At 40.4% G+C, this 18,279-nt stretch overlaps 1 protein-coding gene across 1 annotated transcript in view; it reads left to right on the top strand.

The window, feature by feature from the left end:
- LOC126386405 (voltage-dependent calcium channel subunit alpha-2/delta-2-like) overlaps positions 1-18,279 on the top strand; it is a 75,266-nt gene that overhangs the window by 23,815 nt on the left and 33,172 nt on the right. Inside the window, exons 3-9 of the mRNA XM_050038728.1 lie at positions 8,228-8,344; positions 10,201-10,260; positions 15,184-15,228; positions 15,442-15,577; positions 15,703-15,834; positions 15,921-15,978; positions 16,080-16,130. Coding sequence (XP_049894685.1) covers positions 8,228-8,344; positions 10,201-10,260; positions 15,184-15,228; positions 15,442-15,577; positions 15,703-15,834; positions 15,921-15,978; positions 16,080-16,130 — 599 coding nt within the window. The remainder of the gene's footprint in view (positions 1-8,227; positions 8,345-10,200; positions 10,261-15,183; positions 15,229-15,441; positions 15,578-15,702; positions 15,835-15,920; positions 15,979-16,079; positions 16,131-18,279) is intronic.

Raw genomic sequence — 18,279 nt, 5'->3', positions numbered from 1 at the left:
CTCCTAAAGGGGCGAGGCAGCACTGAAACCCACAAGAAAGAGATACCGGAAATAAATTCTATAGTGGGTCATCTTGGTTTATAAATGGTTTATAATGGTTATGAACCCACGTGTGTTGACACATCTTACTATCTAAATAAAGTGCCCTTTAAATAGCAGGAAAATACTGCACCATTCTGACTTTAAACTTTTTGTTGGTCAATGACACAATCACTGTCCACGAATGCTGCCTCACAATATGCCAACACTGCAACTGACCACACCTTATTTTAAGACCTACAGTACTAGCCCATGGACGTACAGATGGGCACAGTGGTGCTGTAAGCTCAGTGCTTAGGACATGCTAACATGCTCACAGTAATGATGCTAACACGCTGATGTGTAGAGAGTATAATGTTTGCCATGTTCACTATCCTAGGTTAGCATTTGGTAGTTAGCATTTAGACAAAGTACAGCTGAGGATGAAGGTGATGTCATTAGTTTTGCAGGTATCAGGGCATAAACCAAAGTACTGGACAACAAAATTTTAAAGTCAGGGGATCACTGAAGTCAGTGAGTTTATCCTCCAGTACAATCCATGAAGTAGACAGCAGATTCTGACCTTCCTCTTCTTCTTCTTTGGTTTTTAATGGTGGTTGACATTCAAAATGTTGCATTACCTCCAACTACTGGATTTAAACTGCAGTCTGCAATTACTTTGATGCATGCTCTGCTGCGACAACAACGTCCGCACCCCTGTTGACAGTCACCTCCTCCTTAACATCTCCAAGATAAAGGAGCTCATCTTTCACAATAAACTCACCAACCGTCATTGCTCCACTTCCATCAACGGCCAACCAGTGGAGTTGATGGAGAGCTTTAAGTACCTCGGCTTCATCCCGCACAATAAACTGAGCTTTGATCACCACACCACAGACATCCATAAACGCTTTAACAGTTATGAACCCATCCTCCTGTACTGCGCCACCTATTATTTCACTGTTCTTACTCTCACAAATAGACAGAAGCTCCTAAAAATCACCAACATATCCTCTAAAATAATTGGCCTCCCCATTTCGAACCTGCCAGCCCTCACTGACACTACCACCACTGACAGAGCACTGACCAAAGCACACAACTTCTGCCATCCCCTCGATCCATGCGTCGCCCACCTCCCCTCTGGCTGCAATTACACACAACTTCTCTGCAAAAAACTCGCTTTACCATGCCATATCTTACCATCTTCCTCAGTCTTTTCTCAGATTTAGCCCTGGTCATTTCTGTCTCTGTTACTTTCCTTTGGACAGGTAGCTTTCCATGCTGCATGATTCTCTTTGCACAGTAAACACTCTAGTTCTTTCTCACAGTCTCTTTCACATTCACTCTTCTCTCATTTACCACATGGAACAAAATTACTCCTACACACATAGGCTGTACCCAAACTCTCAACATTTCAGTGACATTCGTCTTCTTGGGAGCATGAATGTCTGCACCAAATGTCATGGCAATCCATCTAAATGTTGTTGAGATATTTTAGTCTGGACCAAACAGACTAACCAACAGCTATACAGCGAGTAAGACAATTTAAATTACAGGTTCAGTGTGTAAGATTTGGGGGGGGGGGGGGGGGGGTTGGGGTTGGCAGAATCGAATCTAATAATCATAACTATGTTTTCATTAGTTTATAATCACCTGAAAATAAGAATTGTTTTGTTTTTGTTACCTTAAATGAGCTGTTTATATCTGAAAAAGGAACGAGTCCTCTTTCAAGGAGTCTGCCATGTTGTTTCAACAGTAGCCCAGAATGGACAAGCCAAGCGTTGGCTCTAGATAGGGCCATACACATTTTCACCACCATAGTTATTCTCTAAGCTTGGCAGACAGGAGAAGTTTCAGTTGGTTGAAATCTGTAACCTCACCGCCAGCTGTCGCTCAATCCACACTAGACCTTTAAAGGTATACTTCACCTGCTAAATGACCACCATTTTACTATCAGTACTTACTGTGTGTTGTGTTGAATTCATGAAAGAAGCTTTGTTTTTCCCACATGCCTCCATGGTGAACAGAGAATCCAAAAAAAGCAAACAGTCGTCATAAATTTAAAGTAAACTGGAAGTGGGTTAGACAACAGAAAAACTATATCAGAACATCGTTTTACAAACTCTCACACAACTCTTATCCAAGTGTCATTTATCCAGTCGTATGCTCAGCACTGCAGTAACACATGCGTTTACACAAAAACGTTTCGATTAAAATCATGCCTGCCTTCAAGTAGTGTGCCCCTAGCATGCCTGAGCATGCGCTTGTGTATGAGCTCAGAGAATCCAAAAAAGGCCAACAGTCTTAATAAATTTTAAGTAAAGGGGGACTGCGTTTAACAACAGAAAAACTATATCAGAACATCCTTTTACAAACCCACACAGCTCATGCAGTATCATCCAAGTGTCATTTATTTAGTTGTATGCTCGGTACTTCCCAAATACAAGAATTTTTGTTAAAGCGTTACAATTTAAAAGACTACTAGTAGCAGGCCCTGAGCATGCCTGAGCACGAGCATACATAGTTCATCTTGAACAGAAAAGACATGTATTTTCTGCTACAACCTTAGTATTTAAAACATGTCAGTGCAAACAGTCTCATGCACCCCCAAGTAGCATGTATGCGGGCATGCGTCTGTTTGAAGTCTGCTTAAGCAGAGCTCATATGCAAGCATGTGGTCAGGCATGCTCAAGGTGCATTAATTGCAGGCACAAGTGTTTTTAATCGTAACATTTTTGCGTTAATGCATGTGTATGTGAAGTACTGAGGATACAACTGGATAAATGAGACTGGGATTCGAGTTGTGCGAGAGTTTGTAAAAGATTGTTTTAATATAGTTTTTCTGTCGTAAAACTTGGTCTCTGTTTAATTCATGAACAGTGTTCGCCTTTTTTGGATTCTCCGTTCATTGTGGAGGCAGGTGGGAAAGACAAAGTGTTCTTAATAAATTCAGCACAACATACAATAAGTATTGATATACAGATGGTCGTTTTGTGGGTGCAGTATTTCTTTAAGGCTTACATATTAATTTAGGGGAGTTTATGTGATACCATGGACATTTCCTGGTCCCATTTCTGGCTGGTTTGCTTTATCTGCATCTTATCTATCGTCAGTTGTGCATCTTGCTTCTAAATATATATCACACAGGACCTAGTTCTTCTCCAACAGCACCCACTTCACAGAAACACCCTGTTCATTACTGCATGTTTCCATCTGTGTGACTTCGGCCAATGAAGCATCTGGTCAGTACACAACTTGAGGGATGTCTTGAAGTCCATTTGATGAAGTCCATTTATAGGGACAGGGCAGTCATACAGTATGCAGGATTGCCAAATATATTCATCCAGGTCACTGTCTCTCTTCATCTTCTCTCTGACATCTTTTCTCGTGAGGTAGAGAGTCTGATGGCCTAAAACCCAGCAGAGATTGAAGCTTATAGCAGGATACTGCAGGCATCTTGTCCCTGCATAAATGATGACAACGAACCTCTTGAACTCCCAGTCAGCACGGTTCGTGTGTGTAATAATATACAGTGGAAGACAATATTTGTGTAAAAAGATACTTCAGGCAAAACAGTGCCTGTAATAAAAGGTGTTGTTTGTTTTTGGAGAGATCTGGATGTGGGCAGCTGCCAACTAGAGCTATAAAGTTCCTCTTTGTGAATAGACATTTGCATACAGGCAGTATTTCATACTAAAAGGCACCAAACTTTCTCTGCATCAAACTGTCTACAAAGTTACAAGTTAGTTAAATAGTTACTTGGACATTTGCTCATGCAGTTCATGCCGCTCAGTGTCACTCCCAGATGTCTCCTGGTGACCCATAAAGTTCTCTGGAGTAAGAAATCATAAGGAATACTTTGTGAGCATGTTGAAAGGCCACATTTCTGAAGTAAACTGTGATGTGTTTCCATGTGTGGTCTAATTTAACTTCAGGTCCTCTGGAGAAGAGCTTTAAGAGCAGAATCTGGGTGAATCTGTAAACTTAAGTCCCAATTCAGAATGCAACTAGAAAAGTGCACCCAGAGTGCAGATCTCCACTAGGTGTGTCTGGGGGGATGTGGGTGGGTAACAGGCAGTGCAGGACAGACTGTGTGAGTGCTGAGTTAATCTGCAGATGCTCTACTTCAAAATGAGACCAAACTTTTCTATGGATGTCAGTTTGGAGCCACAACAAAGGGCTTAATGTGGCCTGCCTGGGTAAGGCTTATTTTTCTGAAAATGCCATGTGATTTTAATTTTAATGATGATTTTGGTACTCAGTGTACATTAATTCCTGTTTGCAAGCACATTGCCCTGTCGTGTTTAACATAAAGGGCTCTAGTTTCGCAGACCGGGCGCAGCGGGGGCGCAGCTCACCTGCACTTCGCCAACTGGTTGTGGCCAGGCGGATTTTGTAAGTTTGGCACACCGTGCGCCCTGGCGCAGCTACTCCTCTTTCCCACCTCCATCCCTCCTACCGGCGCAAGTCGGAAAGAGGGAGGAGAGACGGCGTGGAGTGGGGTTTACACACATCACACCAATCAAATGAGCCCCTCTCCTCGCCCTTAAATACGCCGCGCGAAGGTGTAATGAGAGTTTACTCAATTCGCCATTGCAGAAGAGAGCAGCAGCGTCAGACGGCCAAACTTCTCCCAGGAGGAAACTTATGTTTTGGTCCGGGAGGTCCAAGCTCGCAGTGTCCGAATGTATGGAACTACGAGCAGACCTCCATGGGCTGATGATGCAAAGGTAGCCTGGGAGGAGGTCACCACAATTGTAAATCAATGTTGCGTTTCTCTCGTGCGCGCGCGTGCGCTCTCTCTTTCTCTCTCGCAGTCTCACTCTGTTTCTTTTCTTTTGACTTTTCTAAGATGACAGATGCTGAATATATACTCCCTATCTGATGCTGTGGCTGTTTGTGGTTGGCTGAGAGGGATGTGAACTCATTAGTTTGCAGCTGTGTTAATCAAATCAGGTTGGGTTTCCATTACGCGTGCCAAACGTGCCAAACGGTGCCAATCCCCTTTGATCTGACATCAGATGTGACGGGACAGTCGATATAGAGATACATTTATGTGCTGATTGCAGATAGTTGCATTGAATAGTGGTTTTTTGGGTATTTATTGCATCGTTAATGTGCCTGATATTCTGGAAACCTGCCTGTGAGGTTTTGGTGACGTGTGCGCACTGTCCGCCGGTCAGCCAAACTTCGGCTTACACCGGCTGCGCTCCCCCTGCGCTGACAGTAGACCTGGTTTCAGCTGGCGAGCTTTTAGCGCACCTTCGGCGAAGCCTTTTGGCACGAAACTGTCACTGCGCCAAGCTGGATCTGTCGACACCTCCCCCTGCTGCGCCGCCACACCCATCTCAGCGCACTTCGGTCTGCCAAACTACCAAACTGAGCGCGCCTCGGGTTGCGCTGCTCGGAACTAGCTCTGCGCGGGGTTCGCCACCCTGCGCCACCTGCGCTGCGCCGGGAAACTAGAGCCCAAAGTCTCTCAGTATATCGCCACCATGAGTGATGAATTAACTGACAAAGGTGTTTTTAGCAGCTGGCTGACATTACTGAGTGTTTTAAACCAGAGGTTCTCTTTTTAGTCTCAAGGACCCTAAATTGATACACATTACCCCATAGACTTCCATTTGTTAAGATTTTGCTTCAGGTTATTCCAACTGAAAAGATTTTCTTTGTTAGATATAACTGAAACCAGAATTTTAGAGTTGTTAATTACAGTTGGGTAGGTAGCAGGGATGCAAGATACTGTATTTTTTTGCTGATACCTGATATACTGATCTGTAACGGCCAATCGATACTGATATCAATATATCCACTTTTTTCCCCACCTAGTTTTAGTGATCATCAAGTCTCTTCTGTAGTGAAATTACCATCATATCATGCATGCATACTCTTATTCTGATGGCCCACCAGCAGATGGAGACATGAAATACAATGCTTTTCAATGTTTATAATATACATTCATTGTGCAAAATAAGAAAAAGCATGTTAGGCGATTCTATCGGCCGATACCGATGACGTGTCAACATTATCATGCATCCCTAGTTGGGAAGATAACTGTGGAGGACGTCAAACCTATGATCAGAATAGTCACTCTTACTCTTACTCTTCTGGGGACTCCCTGGAACTCCCTCAAAGACCCCTGTGCATCCCCAGACCCCTGGTTAAGAACAACTCTCTTAAAGAACAACTGTTGTATTGTTTGATTGAGTGAATGCAAACCACAGCTGTACTTTGACATGCAGATCTGGATATGTACAACTCGTAAACACCAGTGATGTTAAAGGTCAATTTCAAGGTGAAAATGCAAACAAAAGAATATGCTAACACTAACCTGACCACCATGTATGTTGTCCTGATTGGAAACAAGATTCCAAACTATGACGGAATAAAATAGAGCAAATCACAGCAAGCATTAGAAGTCCTTGAGCATACAGTCATAAGTGTGCACAAAAATATTAGGCTGAGACTATAGCGGGCTGAGTTTTTAAGCTTCTAACTTCTGGTAAAGAAAAACTGGCATTTTCACAACACGCTCTTTCCTTTACAGACATGACCACTTTATGGTTACATGTAGTTTTTTGCTTGCAGTACAACTGTGTTATTTTCGTCTATTGTATTTGAAAATGTCTGTATAAAGGGGTTCCTAAACAGTGTTGGAATTGTATAAATTTGGTATGACTGGAAAGCTGAGACTCTTGTGGATTCACTGAGCCCAGTTTTTTTTTGTTCATGTGTTGTGATGTTAATCCCCACAGTAGCTGTGTCATTGTAGTGTCATTTCTTTAAAACAGACATCACTGTATAAAATGACCTGTTGTGACCTCTACAATAATCACAGCCCTATGAAACTTTACAGCCACAAACTAGAGACCTCGGGCACTCAAAGGATGTATGGATTTCATAGGTATATTTACTATAAAGGGGTATCTGAGCAGTTTCCAGAACAAAGGTGCTCGCCATCCAATCACTAAAAAATGGAATTCTTACCAAAATCTAAAAATGTCTTTTTTGATACCAAATCACAGCATGTTGTTCCTCAAGGCCTTGGGGTCTTAATGTGATATTTTGGAGGGATTTTTGAGAATTTTTTTTATAAATTCTCGAGTGGTTAAAATTGCTTAAAAATTGCATCAAATCTGTCGCAACAAAAATTGTTGCAACAACTTATGAAACATACTTGAGCATGGGAATGGACATCAGATACTTCCAGCATAATGTTCTACGCCCCTAAACTCTAAAAATTAAAGTTTGAATGGAACACAATGTTTATTACAGATTTATGACTAGAAACACCTGACACACACGGTGTTGAGCTCCTCATAAAATTCCCTGTACCCACCTAAAAAAGACAGAAATGTGTCTTTGGTAGGGAGCGGTGGAGTAGAAGATGTTAAACCTCATAATCATCCTGTAAATCTCACACCCGCTTCACAAGACAAAGTCATACTTTGTCGTTAAAGCAACAGTTAACAGCTTTAAGTGTTTTTTTCACATCCATTTCAATAACATGTAGCAGTCATGCAGGATGATGTTTTTAGGTCGATGTGTTTATCTTTGATTCCAAAATGCTCCATTATCTTTTTTCAGAAGCAATTTCAAGATTTGTTCTTTCAACAACCAAACTGTTCCTGTATCTAAAATGTTTTTATTATTATTAGATGATTTCATGGCCAAGAGAATAAATGCCACATGGTGTCTGTGTCATTTTGGTATGAAATTCCAGTAATGTGATTCTTCAGTGAAACCTTCCTTCAGAGACAACAGACATTGTGTGTGAATAGATTACATGAAAGGATCCATATTTAGATTTGGACTGAACACACAAACACAACAAGTGACTGTTCCCCCTGTGTCCTCAGGATTTAAATATAAAAAGCATTTGCTTTTGCAAATTCATGAGCTTTGAATTATCATCAGGATTGTTGAGATGCCTCTAACTTCTCATCATCTATTTTCTTTAGTGGTTGTTTCTCAGGTTTACAAAATACACACTTGTAAATTATTATTCTCTAATAACACCAAATATTGCCCAGAACAATCAGCTGCACTGATGGTAACACAGATGTTTGTTGAGTCAGCTCAGACAATAAGTCAAAAGCCACAAAAAGTCAATAGCAGGACATGAGGTCAGCAGAAACAGACCTAATAGAGTGACTCTTCAGCTCTTATTGCTCTTGAGTTTTTAACTATGTCCATTAAAAATTTACAGATATACAACGAAGAAAGACGGAGGTTCAGTCTGGTGAGGAATCAGCCTCGGAAGATTGTGGAGAAGGTGGCCTCAGATATAGAGAAGCTCCTGGCTAAGAAGCGCAAAGCACTCGATGTCAGTATGAAACTCTTTATTGTTACAGTTAACTATTTCATCCTCTACTTATTTCTCTGTATGCTTTTAACTGTAAATTCTTGTTTTCTGCAAGTGATGTCTGTCAGAACTACATTTTCCAGTGTTGAGTAATTAAGTAATTAAGTAATAGCTTATTACTAATTTATTGATCTCTGGGTGTGAAATCAGGATATATTACAGTTGCTCTTATATATAAGCATAGAGATTTATAAGAAAACAGAAAATAAGAAGTATGTAAAAATATAAGAATATTTACACAATGCTACAATACATAAAACAATATCTTGTTATATTTTAATGTTGTAGTGTTATTGTTGCTGTTGTGGGATCGTAGTGTTGTAGTTGTATTGTTGTTGCTGTTGTTATTGTTGTGATGACTTGATGTTGTGTTGTCTTGTTATTGTCATTGCTGAAGCTGCTGTGTCATGAATGTGTTCAATTTTGTAATTGTGTGTTTTATATAATAGTGTCTTTTAGCAGAGAAATTATTTTCTGTTTCCTGCCCAGGGACTATAAATGAAAAAGAGCTCATAGCTAACTCTGGTGCAGCTAAGTAGCTGTGCACTGTCCCTGTTAAATGAATAAAATGAAATAAATATAAAAGTAAGAGTGGAGAGTAAGAAATATGTGCATTATATTACAAAGTGTTTTGAATATAAATGCAAGATTTTTTTAACCCTTTGAAACCTGAGCAAATTGGCTTGATTTCTTTTAAAAACAAGAACATTAGTAATTAAAAAAGAAAGAAACAAACAAGGAAATTACCTGGAAAAAATACTTAAAAATAATAATAATTATGTAACATAGTTTTAAACCATCACAATAGTAATAGTAACTAATTATAAATGTAGATTTTCCCTAGCTTTTTTCTTTTATTTGCAGTTTTTTTTACATTTCTAAATCTATGTTTTTTTGTTTTGTTTTGTTTTTCATTTTATTATTATTTTTTTTGCAATTTTTAGGACATTTCTCAAGTTTCAAGTTTTTTTCACATGAATTTGAAAGAAATTGCACCAGTTTGCTCAGGTTCAATGGTTTAAATACTGACGAAAGGCGTCTGTGACTTATGGAAGGGATGTCGCTCCAGGTTTCATAGGGTTAAATCAGAATAAATTAGGATATTAGTTCAAAGAATGTAGCAGCAGTTTCATTATTCCTCAAATCATTTTACAATTAAGGCTACAGTTGCACAGAATTACTGTACCATCACCGTCAGTAACGATACAATAATGCAGCAGGCTGCATGCAGGACAACGCATGCACACTGCTGTGATGTTTAAGTTTAGATTCAATAAGATTTCATGCGATAATGATAATAATAATAATATAGTATTACATATACATTTTAGAGACACCGAGTGTTCGATGTGTGGGATGAAAATTAAAATTTGATTTGTTCCATCTTTCAAAGATGACCAGGCAAACTATTTCTGCAACACACACATCAAATGATATAGACGTCACTCTCTGACATTAATTCATACATTGTAAAAACGTCTGTTATTGTTCTTTGATTCCAGACCATAAATACAGAGTTTTACCTTGTTTTATTGACTGATTTAGAACTGAGTAGCTTCAGGATGGCTATAGGATTTGCAAATTAGAAGCAAAAAAATGAGACATCGATAGAAAAGTATTTGATTGATGTTATTCCTGATACTGTCTGAACGGCTCTCCTGTGGTAAAAAGTGCAGGGAAACATTATTCCCAAAAGCCAGTAAACCCACTTCTGCCTCAGCCTGATGCCTCACGGTGTTCCTCCCTTTGATAAGGAGAAATCAGACATGTCACTGTACCTGCTCCTCTGATGTGACTTGTTCTTTGTTTTCTTGCAGAGGTTAGCCAGTGAAGCTGAGCGGCTCCAGCGAGAGCATCTATGGCAGGATGGAATCAAGGTAAAATCTTAAATAACATCATATTTGCAGTTAGAATAATGAATTTGTAAATTTTGATCACATTGTCAGCATTATTGAGAGCCCTTGATATACAGTACAGAACAATCCTATATCTGATCAATACCATTGAGACCCCTTCATATTGTTTTTCTCATGTATGCAAACCAAAAACTTCCATTTCTCTGTTGTGTGGGATTTTTTTATCCTCATTTCCTCCCGTAATGGAAATGTTACGCAGTCAAATTTAACCACTGATGTAAATTCAAACCAGATGGGTCTGATGTCTCTGAGCGCTGTGACTCTAAATGGGACGACCTGAGAAAGACAGAACATTTACACCAGTCAGCTGAGCAGCTCCCCAAGCGCTCAGCTGGGCGAAACAGATGACCAAGTGCACTCATCCGTGCGGTTCGGTTGAGTCCTACACACATTGGCATTCCACTTTTCCACTCGGTCTGCTTCATTTGCCCAACAAAGTGAGATGGGGTTAACCTCATCCTCTCACATGGCCTCTCACGTCCCTCTTTGAGGCAGTGAATCCCTCTGTCATTTAAAAAGACACTGGTGGTTTTGAGTGTTTTAGCCCATTCACTGAAAACAGTGAGCACTTTACCACACTGTCAGACAGTTTCCTAAGACTGCCCTCGGCTTTTAGATTGATTTCCTGCCTTCCACTGAGTTTTCCAATATCTGCTGGATACGATTCATATCCAGTAGATATTATATGGTATAAAAAGCAACCACAAATGAATTGTATTTTTTCTGGCTGTGAAATATGTATCTAACATAATAAGAATAGTTTAACATATTGGGAAATACTCACTTTTGTTCTTTCTGATAGTTGGATGAGAAGATTGATAGCACTCTCATGCCTGTCCATGAAATGTGAAGCAACAGCAGCTGGTTAGCATAGCTTAGCATAAAGACCTGGAAACCATTAGCCTGGCTCTGTTCCAAGGTAACAAAATCTGCCTACCAGCACCTCTAAGGCTACATCCATGCTATTACGTTTTCGTTTTAAAATGCATATTGCTACTTTCATACCTAGCGTCCACATTACTCCAGTGTTTTAAACCCATAAAACCAGAGACCTTTGGCAACACTACCGACCATGTTTTATTTTGAAACCTTTGGGGTTGCGCTTTAGTCTAGACGGGCGAAAACTAAGACTTTTAGAAGCATTACACAGACACCCATGTTTGCTTCCTGATTGGTTTTCATCAGTCGCAATGTGTCAAGCCAAAACATTAAAGCTAGGCCTACATATCTTTTGTGTTTTCATCCCTCTTGGGTAGCTGTGGCTTCCTCCAGTAATGAATAACACTCCCGGTACTGCTCTGATGTGTCGCCATATTTGCGTTCTAATGACTCCCAATCTGTTTCCTTCCTTGTCTGCCTTATACCCATGCGTTACTTTTGTAACAGTTACACCTCTTTGTTGGTGTGAGCAAAGAAATCTCAGGTCGTATTTTTTGCCATCTCTGTAGTATTCTCCATAACCAAGCAACCAACCACCAACCAACTTGCTTCCTGTTTACATCCTCAAGTGTGTGTGAATGGTCATGTGATATGCATTTCCAGGCATGTTAGTATGGACGGAGATTATTTCTGAAACTGTATTAACCCATCCATATGTATGAAGCTCACATGATGCCACATCCACACTATAAGTTTTTGTCTTAACGTGTCATATATCCAGAAATTTGCTGCACCTGGCTGGAAATAGTGCCGCACGTAACCCACCATTAAACCACTGTCTATTTGTTACTTTTGTGCAGAGTCAGGCTGGTGCTTATGCCAAGCTAAGATAACTATGTCATAGCTGTAGCTGTATAGATATTCTCGTCTAGCTTTCAGCAAGAAGGTGACAATGTGCATTTCCCGAAAATGTCAAACTATTGCTTTAGGATGCCCTAATTTTAACCATGAGTCACTACACTGTTATATTAAGAGTACGTGTACAGTATGATGATGGAATGCTGATTCCAAAAACAATCTTAGACAAGAGACTAAAAACTGAACATTTCTTTGCAATTCTTGTCTCAGATTACAAAGATAGAATTGTTTTACGAAAAAAGATTCAACCAGTGACGTTGGTCAGTGAGTTTCACTTACTTTTGTGCAGGAAGAAGACTGTAGTGAGTTAATACAGTTTACTTGAATAAATTACAAAAAAAACAGCTGCATACTCAGATGGTGATCCTCATCAAGACCAGTTAGCTAAACTGTCAGTTGTTTTTCATTTGCAGCACAATGGGCAAAGGACAGGAGTCAGTTTTTTGGCACAGTCCACTGGAGTCAGAGCCGAAATATTGTGCTGGCTTTCTTCAATCCAGTATCATTTTTTGAGTCAATTCCCACCCCTAAACATTTCCTATAGAATCATTCAGGACATTTTTATCCTATACAAGACAGATGAAACATTTGCTGGAGGAATGAAGCCCTGCTGACAGGCTCAGATGTAAAGTGGCAGATCTCTCAGGAGAAGTTAACAAGGAGGATGAGCCGTGTCACTTCTCTGGACTGGCTGATAAAGAATACCGGCTGGTAACGGCTGGATGTGTTCAGAGCTGTACTCCTCTGAGGGCGGGAGATCCATAACACTAACAGCAAGAAGACAAACTTGTCATACTTACTTGAAATGTAATATAGGGTAAGGAACTCTGTGGAGATAAGATTTTGGAATCAGAACAGGCCAAAAATAGGAGCATAGCAGCCTCCGAGTCGATGTCGTGCTTACTCTGAAGTATGTTATGTCTCTTCAGAAACTAAGACTAACAGATGGCGCTGCTCCATCCAAGCCTTACAGCCTGTCTACTGATTCATAATGTGACAGAACTCTGCAGAAAACAATAGCAAACATTTGGTAGATACAGCCTAACAAATGCAAGGATTTGAGGCTTTTAGTGCCTCTGTGAGAAGCAGAGGCTGTGAGAGAAGTGTTTGAGAGTTTGCAGCTTTTTTAAATGAAGTTATTTATTCAAGTTAACGGTCCAGTGTGTAGGATTTAAGGGCATCTATTGGCAGAAATGAAATATAATATTTATAACTTTGTTTTCATTAGAGTATTATCACTTGGAAAAAAAGGATTCTGTTTTCGAGAATGAGCCATTTATATCTACATACGGAGCAGGTCCTCTTCCATGTAGTCTGCCATGTTGTTTCTACAGTAGCCCAGAACGGACAAATTAAACACTGGCTCTGGACAGGACCAATTGCATTGTCACACGTGGCACACAGGAGAAGTTTCAGTTCTGCAACCTTACCGCTAGATGCCACTAAATCCTACACTCTACATTAGTGGTTCCCAACTGGTGGGTCGCGGTCCAAAAGTGGGTCGTGTGCCCATTCTGAATGGACCGCAAGTGACTCGCAAACATTTCAAGTTTGTAGTGCAGTGAATTCCTGGCGCATAGCTTTTATTTTGAAGTGCCATTTCCTGCTTTAGAGTAAGTAAATGGACCGCTACTTTACAGAGACAAACTAGCTCAACGACATGGCCAAACGCAAGCATGACGCTCGATATATTAAACTGTGTGGTCCTTGATCTAGTGATTAAGGAGAAATCTGGACCCCGTGGCTGGACCAGTTGGGAACCACCGCTCTAGACCTTTAACTGCATTAACATAGAAGCATTTTTAATTCTTTTTCTTGTACGAAATAACAAAATGTTAGTGTAATTTACTGACCAACATCTCTGATTAATGTTGTCTGTAACACAAGTGTTTTGGTGTGTGTTGTGAAAAAAAAACTGCGCAGAAACATTTAGTTTTCACTCTATAATATCTTGTCTTGTACAATATCTCAGAAACAACTTGAGGGAATTTCTTAAAATTTGGCACAAACGTCCACTTGGACTCAGTGATGATGGTTTTTGGCCATAACTAAAGAATTCATACACAAACAATGACATAATTTGACAAAAATGTTTAGTAGGATAACATCAAATCAATCAAATCAAAGGTCAACTTCACTGTGACACAATAATATTCTGTAAAACACTTTTATGGCCGTTATTCGAAGTCATAACACAGAGGGGCAAACATTTAGTCAGATACTGAAATGGTGACACTAGTCTTGGGTGCTCACCTTGAAACTGTGCTGATTGTATAGATCTGCTTTGCTGCTGGAGGGAAGGTGGGTGTGAAGCAACCATGTAATACCTTATATGAAATTCCCTCATAGTTGTCAATACAAATATGAGTCTGGACAGACAAATATGTAAATTGCTGTTTGGAGAAGTTTGCCTGAAGGGTTTTCTGCCAGAAAGGAATCCTGGATGAAAACCCTTCAGGCAAACTTCTCCCATGTGCATGTTAAACTGCAGCTTATCTAAGTGGCAGAAATCAGGAAAGAGGCTGTAATGAGCTCATTATCATTATTGTAAATGGTGGTCTATTACTTACAGGTTATGATGCTGTTGTGCGCCTGTAGTCAGTCAAAAAACTTTCACTTCTCTGTAATAAGCTGCTACGTTTGACACATTTACAATTACAATAAAATGCATTTGGTAACTGAATTTTTCTTCGTGAAACCTTTAATCCATCATGGATTTTGACTGCAACTATTCACATCAAATGTTTTTGTTGTTTATTAATGTTTTTGTTTTTTTTATAAACAGCCTGGGTTATCCTTAAACAGCGTGTATCATGTCCATATTTGAAGCTAACAAAAGACTTGAGAGGCAGATAAATTTAAGTACAAATACCAAAAGTACAGTTTGGGGATTGACATGATTAGTTGTTTGTGAACATTAATTATGATTAATCAAAACAATCTTTAGTCTTAATCCTAATTAAGTAGCCTCCATGTGTCGTCTAGAGGTTGACCTGACCTGTACATACTGTATGACTACTAGTCCTCATGTTGTTTCACGGTTGCCAACAGTGCAGCCTCCTCATATCTGCATCTGTTTCCTCCCAGGAGCTGGACATGGCATATTATGACTCCAAGGCGGAGCTGGATTATGTGAGTGAACAGATTTGTTTGATTTGTTTATATTTACTGCGGCTACTCGACAGATGGAGATTTTTTGATGTGTTGTAAGTGTCTCATTGAATTAAACAGACTATAAAACAACTGGCAACTTTAATTTGGAGTAGAGGTAAAGGTGTCGTTATGTTAGTGCTGATGAAAAGATGAAGGTGTATGTAACATGTGTACTCTCTGATGTTCTCATAGTACTCCATGGATGGAGAAGGAGAGGTGGAAAACCCTTCGCACATCAAGCTGGAGTTTGTTTATGATCCGAACTTCAAAAACAATGTCAACTATTCCTACACAGCTGTGCAGATCCCCACAGATATTTATAAAGGAGGCAAGTGAAGTTCTGATGATTCTATTCATTACTCAGCTGCATGAAAAGATGCCCTATATGTGTGATGTACTTATTTTACATATTTAAAGGAGCATATCTAAGATGTTTAACTCCTCTCCCCTCAGCTCCAGTCATTCTGAATGAGTTGAACTGGACGCAGGCACTGGAGAAAGTGTTCATGGAGAACAGTCAGGAGGATCCGTCACTGCTGTGGCAAGCGTTCGGGAGTGCAACGGGTGTCACTCGCTACTACCCAGGTAGATTTGATCAACCATCGTTGTGCTGCGCTTCCTAACCTAATGTTAGTGAATTTTCAGTGGTGTTTTATGTGTGTTTTTCTCAGCCACACCTTGGAAAGCCCCCGATAAAATCGACTTGTATGATGTCAGGAGGAGACCCTGGTACAGTGTGCTGCTTTAAACATCGTTTCATGTCAGCCTATCACAGGTGCTGTAGATTTTCAGGGCTGACGTATTGAATCCTCTTGTTTGCTTTGTCACAGGTACATCCAGGGAGCCTCATCGCCCAAAGATATGGTCATACTGGTTGATGTGTAAGTTGTTATTAACATTTGTTTCGTTTGTTTGTGAATGTATCACAGATATACTGGCAAAAAAGTATCGCCTTTACTATTGCTTAGGTACCTGTGAATTTATTTCAACATACAAAACTCATTTTCTCCACAGTTTAAAATAATTAACTGGTGTTTAGATCCATCTGTGAAGTTTTCCTCAGCCTCCCTTGCACCTCTTTCTCACTCACAAGTGAAGTGTAGAGAGCGTTTATGGTGTTATTGCACTCAAGAGAACAGCTTCTTTGTGCTTCTGGTCCAATAGGCCAGCAAAGCTAGAGAACAATGATAGAGTAAAAGAAAGTTGTGTTGTCACAGAGAAACAGTGCACCTGGCACTGACTCTGCAGCAAAACCAGCTGAGAGTGCAGCTCATACTGCTGCTCGTGTGTAACAGCTTAAAGGTCAAGATAGAGATGATTCAGACACAAGGACAAAATCTAAGTGGTTTGTACAAGATGTTGTTTTTTAGTGTTAAACAGGAGAAACAGCAGAGCAAACAATTTAATGAGACAGGAGCTTTACTATTTAAAGATTCTGCAGGCAACATTCAGAGCAGCAATATATCACCTAACAACTATTTTCTATGTGAAGATATAGTGAAGTAATTGCATCCTGGGCAGAGAAGTCACACTTGGTGTTGGAGTGATCTGAGCTTCTCTGTGGTTTGTTGTGGTAAACTGGTTTGTCTACATGTGCATGTTAGTGCATGTGTGTATCCCACTGGCGAGCTCATCGCCACCGCTGCTCATACGATGGTTACCACTGATATAGGGAACATGGATGAATAGAGACCTGGATACAGCATTGGAGGCAGGCCCCCATTCATTCCTATGAAAGTTGTTCAGCAGCACCTGGGTTTGCGCAGCATGAAATTATCCAGATCTTCCACACCGTGGGGCCCAGTGGTGTAGTCGCGGGTATACGCAGGTATTCAGGGTATACACACCTCTTTTTGTGAGTTTTTACAGTATACCCACCAATATTTGCCAAATGTGGACATGTATGCAATTACCTAAAATCACTAAGATTACTTTAATACTCATCTGTAACGTTTACCTCGAATTATGGAAGCTAACTTTGTTAGCGGCGATTTAGCAAGGCAAAGCCGGGTGCAGCCTTCAGTCAGGTTGCCAGTGTAGGTGGGTGTGCGTAGGGTCCTCTGGCTACTTCAATCTGATCCACCCCTCGCTCCTTCACAGCTCCACCCTCTTGTCCAAATATTTGCATGTCTGGTTGGCAAAAATCCAAAATGGCAAGGGCCAAAATGCCAAACCTCGGAGCCTCAAAACAGCAGTCAACAAACCAATGGATGACGTCACGATGGCTACGTCCATTATTTTTACAGTCTATGATACCCACTTCCTCCTCAGCAACCTACCCATCTACTTAGTACAACCACCTCATCAACTGCCACTTCACCACTGGAGCATGCACGCAGGAGACTTACAACCAAGCGCGGCTAACTTCTGGTTTAGTGCTCCGCTAATGTGAATGGCGGAAAAAATGATTTAATTGCGCTGCTCTTCTGGACTTTGGAACTGTTGTCTGACCGTTCAAAAAATGTATTCACTGATTTACAGACGTCTCTTTCACAATGTAAGTCTACCGAATGGAGTCTTTTTGGGCCCCATGGCATTACGTAAAGGATGGTGTATTTCCACTTTTGGCCCAAATGTAAAATCGGCTTCAAAGCCCGGCGCTGCTTCTTGGGGCTTGATAGGGAATGGGAATCATGGAGCATTCTGGGGCAGCGCCGCCATCTTGAAAGGATAAATGTCCGCAGTGATGGTCATCTGTCAGTCGTTAATCAACAAAAATGTTTAAGTACTAAAAGATAATTCAGTTTTCTCACTCTAAATATACATATATTTCCCAAAATTGTCAAACTGTTGCTTTAAACTTAAACTTAATCAGACCAAGTGTTCAATCAATCAATCAATCAATTTTATTTATAAAGCCCAATATCACAAATCACAATTTGCCTCACAGGGCTTTACAGCATACGACATCCCTCTGTCCTTATGACCCTCGCAGCGGATAAGGAAAAACTCCCCAAAAAAAACCCTTTAACGGGGAAAAAAAACGGTAGAAACCTCAGGAAGAGCAACTGAGGAGGGATCCCTCTTCCA

This window comes from Epinephelus moara, chromosome 24, assembly GCF_006386435.1.
Source record: "Epinephelus moara isolate mb chromosome 24, YSFRI_EMoa_1.0, whole genome shotgun sequence".
NCBI classification, from domain to species: Eukaryota; Metazoa; Chordata; class Actinopteri; order Perciformes; family Serranidae; genus Epinephelus; species Epinephelus moara.
This window is presented reverse-complemented; position numbering and strand designations above follow the sequence as displayed.